The sequence below is a fragment of the Morone saxatilis genome, unplaced genomic scaffold (assembly GCF_004916995.1).
Source record: "Morone saxatilis isolate NCDOM2014 unplaced genomic scaffold, NCSU_SB_2.0 Contig5, whole genome shotgun sequence".
NCBI lineage: Eukaryota > Metazoa > Chordata > Actinopteri > Moronidae > Morone > Morone saxatilis.
Genome location: NW_023340095.1, coordinates 14,704,568 through 14,714,853, shown reverse-complemented (window position 1 = coordinate 14,714,853; position 10,286 = coordinate 14,704,568). Strand labels below are relative to the sequence as shown.

General features: G+C 40.3%; 1 protein-coding gene across 7 annotated transcripts in view; it reads left to right on the top strand.

Moving 5' to 3' along the window:
• The first annotated feature begins 1,340 nt into the window (after positions 1-1,340).
• LOC118339480 (muscleblind-like protein 2a) overlaps positions 1,341-10,286 on the top strand; it is a 16,852-nt gene continuing 7,906 nt past the window's right edge. For 5 of the 7 annotated variants that reach the window (XR_004797311.1, XM_035677132.1, XM_035677133.1 and 2 more), the window contains exons 1-5: positions 1,341-1,602; positions 4,852-5,554; positions 8,062-8,226; positions 8,336-8,554; positions 8,667-8,915. Coding sequence is in view for 6 of the 7 variants with exons in the window: in XM_035677132.1 (XP_035533025.1) it covers positions 5,381-5,554; positions 8,062-8,226; positions 8,336-8,554; positions 8,667-8,915 (807 nt within the window). In the remaining variant the exon portion in view is untranslated. Of the gene's footprint in view, positions 1,603-2,778; positions 2,978-4,851; positions 5,555-8,061; positions 8,227-8,335; positions 8,555-8,666; positions 8,916-10,286 lie in introns of those variants that run through there. The other 2 variants (XM_035677131.1, XM_035677128.1) reach the window with 2 other exon arrangements.

Here is a 10,286-nt window from a genome sequence, read left to right as displayed (position 1 = left end):
AGGAGCAAAGACTTTTTCCAGATTTGTAGTGCAGGAAGTCCCATCTGTACTGATCTTGTACATGTGTTATTTCTACCGAATGCATCCAATATTGAAGCCTGGCACGCTGCACAACTTGACAGCGGGCAGGCTATACTTGTTGTTAGTGCATGCAAAATTTATCAAAACCTTTCACATTTCTTCTCGAAATCACATTTTATTGATTAAACGCCAACTCTACATTTCAAAATACAACAATAATTTCTCTACACACACTCTAAACACAGCAAACCCAACTCAATATAAGTCATTATTTTAAAACACTGTCTATTCAAGGGGAAAGCACAGTCAATGAAAACACAGTGACTTTTAAAACACTAACAGTTGATGGCATTACTACTTTTCATCTTTCAGTTCTACCTGCATACAATAGACAAAATGAAATCCATTGGGTTTTTTATGATTCAGTTTTTTCTTTGACTGTTAACAACATTTTTGTAGAGTGTCAAATGTGTACATTTTTGGCAACATACTATATGAAAGTGAATCAGTCATCTATTATATACAGGCTACAGGGGCTCAAGTATCAATTGACCTTTCACATGTAGGCCATGTGTAGGCTTACTACTGTAGGTGATTAATAATGCTAGGCATACAGGGTGTATGTTATTATATATTAACGTTATATAACATGGGTTTATATACATGGTTTCACTCTATATATAGTTCTGTCCGAGTAGGTATTAAATGAAGAACTTCAAAGATGAACAGAACTTCCTTTGCATGCAACATCTGCTATTGTCTACTCAGGTAGATCCCAAAAAATGAAGACGTACGGCCATGAGGTGTACACTGTGGGTTGGTACGGGGGTTTTGCATTATAACTCTCTAAAATATCATTAAAAATCATTATTTCTTATACATATAGATTTGGTACACTCTTTTGGACACATTCGTTATTTCATGCAATGCAGAATTTTGACTTTACGCTATCTTTGTCCAATACTTGGTTAATTAGAAGTTTATATTTGTGCGTGGAAGCATATTCTCATTAAATTAATCCAGAAAAAAACTCACATGGTTTTATAGCTGTTCCCTTGGTAACAAGCTAACCCTTGCCCTTTTAGCCTACTGGCATTCGTGTGGATCGTACCACTATGTGGTCGTAGGGGGGATGTTCGGAGGTATAAGTTATTGAATGACGTTTTATTCCAACAATGTATTACGTTAAAATCAACGTAATACATTTAATACCGTGGTATAACATGTTGTTTGCTGTTATGTATTTTAAACGCTGTATATTGAATTAATAATGGCCTTTAGGCTTCTCGGCGGCCCCCGGGAAATCCCTCATTACATTAAACCGACGATCGTACAGTAAGCTGTCAAAAGCTTGTTGCTTAAATCTGTGCAGTGTTAGAAAGTAATGAAGAAAATTAGGTCGGATACATAGACGAAACAACGAGCTCAAATTCTACGAACAGGGCCAGCACTAAATGGCTTGTTGAACAGACATTTCGGGAGCACTTGACATCTTGTTTTCGTTAGTTGTGTCGGACATTGGTGTCGTCTTGTCTAGCTGGTGCGTGATCCTCCGGGAAGCGGTTCATCCGTGATGATGAGGTAAGCAGGTGCTCTCCTCGGCTAACAGCGCGGCTAACGCAAGCTCAACAATGTTAATGTTACTGTTGCAGCGTTAGCCGGGTGGCAGCGGTGTCTTTAGCTCGCTGGCTTTTAAGTATTTGTGATTAGCTAGCTGAAGTAGCCTAGGGTGAGAATGCAAATCACCCAAACTGTGCAAATAAGACAGCGTGATGCAATATAGTGCCAGGTAGTTGGCTGTCATTGTGGTGGTGTTTGTGTTTTCTGCTTTTAGTCGCGTTTTGAAGTTGATATATAAATGCACATACAGTGTCGTTGTATAGGCGGGCCAGCCATTATAAGACTAGCGAAATCACATTTTCCCTCAAGTGGAATATCGATAAAAACCCTCCGCAAACAGTCTAAAGTGTTTTCTAGCGGCTTTCAACAGAGTTACAATCAACAAGATGCCTTTAGCTCTGTTTCGAACCACAGTTACCTCCAATTAGAGCTACATGTGCATCTTCTCGCCCTTATTACTGCTCTGTGTGTGGCAGAAATACACTCAAATAAACACTGTTCGAACTGGAAAAGGGTTTTTCACCAAGAATACTCAAAAGGCCTTAAATCACTACGGTGCAACGCAAAGTAAGCTGTGCAACAGGAGGTTAACCTAATCCAGACAATGTTTTAAACATCAGCACTGCAATGGTAATGATGTGTTTAAATGAACCGGTCTGGCTAAACAGACTGTCATGTTATTAATACCTATTTTACTGCAATAGCATTATATTATTCTATTATTATATACAGCAACACTCCTGGTCCATTTTGAGAGTTCATCTTGTCAATCTTGGGAGTTGTCATGCTTGATTTCATGGTTTTTGGACATGATGCATTCGTATATTACCAGATATTACATGTTTAGGACATAAATTGTGTCCTTATATTCTGTACATGGCCACATTGGGGCAGGAGGTTTGTGTTCGTAGGTATATACTTTTTAAGTCATCACTGCAGTAATAAGTTCTGGATGCTTCTCTAAATGATCACATTTTATTCATAAATAAAGGATCAACTGCCACTAATGTCTTCTCCAAGCCTTGCAGCCAGCATTCACACAGTGCATCAGCTTCTGGTTTTCTATTGGCCAGTATGTGACTGGGAGGGTCTTCCCAGAGGCTGGCACTCAGGCAGGAAGGGGGTGGCTGGAAATGTTTCAGCCAGAGTTGTTCAGACAGTTTTTACTGTTGTGAAGAGGAAATCTTTGGTAACTGGATCTGTGGGACAGAGAGCGGGGATCAAAGCGGCTGTTACGGTTATTTTCTTAGCGAAGTCAGCTTCTCAGAAGTTGTATCTCTAAGCTAGATTCTCAGTCGGCAAAAGAAGTTCTTGAGTGCTGCATGAAGCGAGAGAGGTAGGTTTTCTTGCTCCATTTCCTGACTTGCGCCCAAAGGAATTTGCTGCAGTATGCTGTGGGATAGCATGCAGTAAAGCTGAGAGGTTGTTACAGTTGAAGCTCTGGGTTAACAACAGCAGAGTCTGTTCGGACTCAGTGCCTTTTCAGTCTGTGTTTATTTGTAGACCGTGTTACTTTTCAGCTCTCGTACAGATTTATTCAGCTCATGAGTTAACCACATTTTCTGCCTGCTCAGCAACTTCCTGTATGTTTTGACTCCCAACATGATGTGTGTTTAGGCTTTGTCTTGCTTTGCTTGTATTCTGTATGTGCTTTGCAGGGCCAAGAGTCAGCACATCTGACTACAGCAATTTGGCACCAAGTGCTCATGTAGTCCTGTACTATTAGCAAATAGAGAGTGCAATGGAAAATAGGTTATAGTGAACAAAGAGAAAGCACATATCCAGTGAAATGTGTGATTACGATTAAATATAGCTTTAATTGGCATTCCATTGTAGTGGATACTGATCAATACACCTTGTTATGTAGCATATGTTTGTATGGATCTGAGCTTTGGAAATGTTCAGATTAAGTTATTGATGTATCGATTAGCATGACACCACCCAGCTACACTACACGACGACCACAACAACTGTGGCTCTGTGTTTGAAACGTGCTTACATATTTATTGGAAGAATCACGGCCTAGATAAATCAATTGTGGAGTTTGCAGTCATGATACGGCATGTACAACAACCATCACAACATTAATGAAGTTTAGGCTGGTGAGTCGAAAAAACGGAGCGTCCGCATTCTCTGCTAACTAGCTACCATCGGCAATATGAGGCTGGATAAACATGTAGGTGTTTATCTTGATAGAAGGGTAGAAAAAAAGATGAACTATTGTGGATTAGGCTAAACTACAAATACGCAAAAGTAATGCAATAAGTGGAAATGGTTCAGTTTAGCAAGAAGGAAACATGTTTACCAGTAGAGAGAACATAAACAGTGATCTGGTCAGAGCACTGGTTTTTAATAATACGGTGGATTCATTTAGCCACAAACTGTCGAGGTAGTATTATGTGGTTGAAGGTAAACTGACTTTGCTAATGCATGTTTATGGTTTATTGAATGATAAAAGAGTTTCTCAGGCTGTATTATGATAATGTGCTGATCCATTTACGTCTTTTGTGGAGTCAATGCTTGACTCAGTCAGCTGCTAATTCAGGCCTAATGTTGGAGGTAATTGGTTTACAATCATCATTTTTTCATATGTCATGGGTTTGACAGGGCCTTCCTTGTTCCTGAGACTCTTTGCGCAGTGCTATTGTCCGCCTCAGTGCTGAATGCTAGTTAGCTAGGTAGCTTTTTTTATCAAGTTCTAATACTGCTTTGGCCTAAAACCTCTGACTTTACTAAATTGTATTAAGTTGTCATTATTTTGGTGGTGCTTGTCTGCTGTTTGTATTCTGCTTGTCAAGTCTGGTCTGGTTTAGAGCTGCAACCAATAGTACAAAACCCCTCAAAAACAGTTTAGAAGGGACAAAAGCAGAATATTCTCACAGTTAAGAAGCCCACAGAAAGACTAAAATGACTCAAACAATTAGTCTCTTGAGAGTCTGACATGATTAAATATAACTTGACTAATTACACAAGATCACATTTGTTATTGTTTGACCTAATCTGCTTTCTGCTGTAAACTGCTAAAGAGCAGATGACTCTAGAGAATGAACGGTCTCTAGAGAACAGAAGAAATTACATGAGATGCCAGGAGTATTCAAAAATAATTTATAGTAGTTCTAAATATGCCAACTGTAGACTAATGATACCATAATTATAACATTGTTTACTCTGGATACTGTTTCAGTGCTATATATGTTTTTTGTCTTTCAGATCACCAACAGAAAGTGCCTTTTAGAAGATATACCCGACTTGAAGTTGGCCCGTGCACATTGCCGGCCTTTGCTTTCTGTAAGGCCAGACTCAAGCACCACGACTGGATACCTCAGCTGCAAGCTCTTTGCTACCACTTTGCACAACATCTGCACCTAAAAGAAATGCTAAAATATAGCCATAGTACGAGAGCACAAAGAATAATGACCTGAGAATGTATGACTAAAGTGACAAGTCTGCAGTAAATTTCCCTCACTTGTCTGATATTTATGGGCACCATCATTTGTGGAATATACACTTGAACGTGTCACAGGAAGAAAAAAAAAAAAACACATCTGCAATTCTTTTTGATGTGTGATTTCTCAGTGATTGATCAGCCATCTAATTTTTCAGCTCCAGCTAATGGAGGACTCACCAGGTTGTTTTAAAAGAGGACTTTGTACATAGAGCCAAACCCTGCCACAGCTTTTGGGCACAAGGCCATAAAATTGACTTTTAAAAATCACATTTATGATTATAACCTTTGGGCATGGCGTTGAACATTTCTTCAGTAAGAGACACAAAATGGCTAACTCTGGAAGTCTGTCGACAGTTTCAGCGAGGAAACTGTTCACGTAGTGATGAGGAATGCAAATTTGCTCATCCACCGAAGAGTTGCCAAGTTGAAAATGGAAGAGTTATTGCCTGCTTTGACTCACTGAAGGTAAGAAACATCACACACACTGTATCATCTTTGACACCTTAATGATCCTTTACTGAATGTAAGAAAATGTTGCCCTTGTATAAAAGAGTAGGAAACTTTAAAAATCCCATCAAAGGAAAGTTGTGTATTATTAAAATATAAAATACCTTTTTACAACCTTTTTTACTCTTTTTTTGAGAGGTGTTTAAATTTGGGGGATTACTCAAATTGCTCTTGGATGTATTTGGAAAATAATCCCTGATATTGTTCAGTTTTCTACACTTCATGGTTCAAACATATTCTGTAGTATGGTACAAAAACCTCCTCTTCCTCTATTGTTTTGATAATAAAAGAGAGATTATCCAGTGTCCTGTTTTAAAAGTCTGTATCCCAGCTTATGGTGAAATCTCAACTGAAGTATTTCAAACCACAAAGCAAACAATGCTTTATCTCCCATTATTGATCGCTCCAATATGTCTAAAACCATAGGTTATACCACATTTTTCCAAAAATAGACTGAAATACCTGTCACGTGTTAGTCTCATCACTTATCTAATGTAGACGATAAAATAATATTCTGGTAGCCAGTTGGATTACAGACAGTTTATTCTCCTGTTTGCTCAGTTGCCCTGAATGAAACCAGGGCTGCCTTAATCCACTCTCACACATTCACTATCACACCACAATACAGCTTTGCCCCCAGGATTATTCTCATGTTGAGTCATCGTCTTATCTCCTGACTGTACGCGGTTTATACACAGCTTGTCTGGACAGAGAGCCTTCTCTGTGACCGAGTGGTCAAGGGCCTGAGCTTTAACGCAATGTAGCTACCTTATTCCTTTATCTAAAAACAACATTTATTGATTCATCTTCAGTATTGTTAAACAGATTATCGAGGAGAAGTAATTAGCTCAGGGTTAAAGGGTTAGTACCTAGTCACTACCAACGTTAATCATGGAAGGTGTCAGGTGGTTGCTTTAACTTCCATTCAGGTGTTAAAATATTAGGAATAACTCTCCTACACATGCTGAAATACAATTAATATTCAAATCAATGTTTAAATTTAGATTTTTATCAGCTACGAGTAGTAAGTTGTTTTTACTATTTTGAATTAAGTTAACCTTGTTTAATTTAGAGATAGTTAAAATGACCAGTGTAGCACCAAGTAGACTGCAACTAACTCAATACTGCTTACGTCTGCGGCCTGTGAATTTTATTATTAAAAGACAAATAGAGCTGACTGCCCAAATTGTATTCCTCTTACTTACTTACATTTTATTGCCATGTGATTTGTTAATTTCATGAACCCATTCATCAGTTACTCCTAACAGAGTTAACTTTATTATACAGAAGAATGTGCACATGCTTTAGGATGGTAACTAGCATCTCATGACTTCCATTAAAGCAATGGAGAATCTTGTTGATACACAACTCTAACTTGAGCTGTTTCCTGTGGCTAGCTCTCACAACTGTTTTATGTTAGAAGATGCCTCTCAGACAAAAAACAAAAGGAGCTAAATACTGTCAAGACATCGTGGTCAAACGGACAACAGCTTCCTTATGTTTGGGTTTGACTAAGCCCTCCATAGCTGTGGCATAAGAACATTTATGCCAGTGTAATACATAACACACACTTTCATTTCATACTCTCAAGCAACTGTAAACTAGAAAGGCAAACAAAGCTGTATGAAAATAAAACATTTCAAGGGGTTGAATACGTTCTACTGTGCATTTTCTCACAGCTATATACAGGCTGATGAAACTCTGATGACAGTTAAACCTGCATGGATATTCACTGAAAAGAATTAATATACCGTAAAACGTCAATTAAAAGCAGGGTCCCGAATAGACACTGGTCTCCTTTACTAGCCTGGTGTGGGTACATGTTTTGACAAATAAAGCCAGGTTAAAATTAGACGCCTGGTCTGGATTTTACAGAAATGCTTTGGATGTATAAAACCCTCTTAAAGCCCACTGGGTCTCTAAGCTGCTTAGATCGCCTACACATATATAAATGTTTAAACTTTTGTCAATATGGACATGCTACACATAGTTAGATCAGTTAGATTCTACACAATTCAATCATTCAGTACATCCTAATTTAAAGTAATATTCATACTGATTTGAATGAACAATTTGATAGTTTAGATGAGTGGACCTCATCTAAACCATGCTCCTTACTTATTGTCTACTAGATTTATATTGGATGATTCTGCAGTGCATCCTCTACATCCACTGCTAACGTTCAATGCCAGTGTGGGAAATGGGGTTTCCTTTATGTAAGAAAGGTGAGAAGTACAGTTGATGATAGATAGTTGTGTACTACATCCAACTTTCACACTGGAGGAGTAAGCTTGCATCTTATTTAAGACACATAATTAAAGCCAGTATGTTTAAAATTAAAAGGCTTTTCCCCCAGTTTCAAAGAACAACTGTAAAATGTCATGATGAAAAACAGAGATCATTAGAGGTGTATAAGGATAGCTTGCAATCTGTTCTTTTGCCTTCTCCATTTTCTCTGAATACAGGGCCGATGCTCAAGAGAAAACTGCAAGTATCTTCATCCACCTTCACACTTAAAAACGCAGTTAGAGATAAATGGGCGCAACAATCTCATCCAGCAGAAGACAGCAGCAGCTGTGCTTGCCCAGCAGATGCAGCTCATGATCCCAGGACCCAGCCTGCAGCCCGTGGTGAGGTCCTCATGGTTATTAGGGAGGAACTTATTTTTCTTTTTTCTTATTGTTTTTTTTGTGTTGTGCCGCTTGTCTCACTTGTAATGTATAATGTCTTCCCTCATAGCCAACATTTCCTGTTACACAGGGACTCGGCACAAACACTGGTCTTTGTTATGGTTCATATATGACACCGCTGAGCCATGGAATGAGCCTCGTCCCGACAGACAACCTCTCCAGCAATTCGGTTCTTGTTTCTGGGAGCCCACCTGTCACAGTCCAGAGCTCCTCCTCCTCTTCTTCTTCTTCTCCCTCACAGAAGCTGCAGCGTACAGACAAACTAGAGGTATTCATGCATCACAAGGAGTGATTTAATGTGAAAAAATACATTAGTACTTCTGTGGGGTTGACACAATCTGGCTTCATTCACTCACTCTCGTTATAATTGCTCTTCTCAGGTGTGCCGGGAATTTCAGCGGGGAAGCTGTGCAAGAGGGGAGACGGATTGCCGCTTTGCACACCCCAGTGACAGTCCTATGATCGACACCACCGATAACACTGTCACTGTTTGCATGGACTACATCAAGAGCCGCTGCTCCAGGGAGAAGTGCAAGTATTTTCACCCGCCTGCACACTTGCAGGCCAAAATCAAATCCAGTCAACAGCAAGTCAATCAGACAGCCGTGGCAGCCCAAGCCGCAGCCATGGTAAGTGCCTCATCCTTCTAACTACTGAAAAGTGTGTTACTTTGCACAAAAAACACATTATAAGGAGACACATTAACCTTCCAATAATATGGTGGTTTTTGTTGTAATTGTGTTCGCCATGACATCACTGAATGTGGAGCACTATATTTTTGTATACTATCAGTTATAAAGGAACATTTGACGAAGTGGCAAAATGTACCTTTTTTTATTTGGACACCGCTGGCGGGTCTTGGTATTTGGACGAACCCTGGGAATGGAGTACGGGCTGGAAGTGTGTAGGAGAAAACTTACGGTGCGGCGCGAACACTCACAAAAAATATTAAATAATGTCCGGTTCTAGGCTACCATAGAAACATGGCGGACGCCATGCCCAATGACCCGCCCTATGTCTAAAGGTAAAGGTAAGAAACAACCGTTTAATATTTCAGGTGATTGGTTCTTTGGAAGGAAGCCGCCCGGAAAGGATTCAGGGTAAAATGAAAGGTGTTAGCCATGACTATTCACTCCAAATGCGTCTGTTCGGGTCGCAGCCTCCGCCTGACGTCGGCGGAAGCGAATATCATGATCTCATTCTTCGGTGGCCCCAATGAGGAATCCGCTACCCCCGACCACGCACGAGCTATTAGCGGACCACCGGTGAGAGACCTCGGAAGCATGTGAGATGGGTATAGTTTTAAACCTCGCGAAAGAACTATAGCCACAACACGCACAGCACACGAGAAGCACCCCATCCACAAAAATAAACCAGAGAAGACAGGCACATGTAGGCCCAAAGTCAGTCATTTACGCACACCACGAAATGTGTGGTAGCCTATCCCATTTACTCTGCCTAAGGCTCTATCTATGGTCACGCGGCCATGAAAGAGAGCGCATTTTGGTTGGGACTTGTATCCTCCTTATAAAACTAAAGACCCAGTACTGATGTTCTTTGGCTCCCTTCAACTACAAATCTTATTCACGCCTACCCCTCCTATTTACCCTTGCTTCCTTACGTCTTAGGGGCTCCCTTCACCTCCTGCCCCACTGGCTCGTAGATCTGGTCCTCTGTGCTGCATCTCTACTAACGAGCTCCTCCTCATCTTCCCAGCGCCTCTTCCTCTCATCATTCATTCTTGGAGTCTACTCTTATCTCTTGTCTCCTACATGTTCGTACGAGTACCCCTCGCACAAATGTGACATTCCAAAGAGGAAGAGTAAATATGTACCATGTCTAAAGTTCCCAGGCTATACCAGCAGAGCATCGGATAACTGACCGACGCAATCTATCATTTAGGAAGTATAAAAAACAATCCTGAAACCGTGATTTGGAACCCCAAAAGGCTCGGCTGTGGGAGCCCAGGGACGGGTGGAGGGGAAGAATGAGCCGCGATC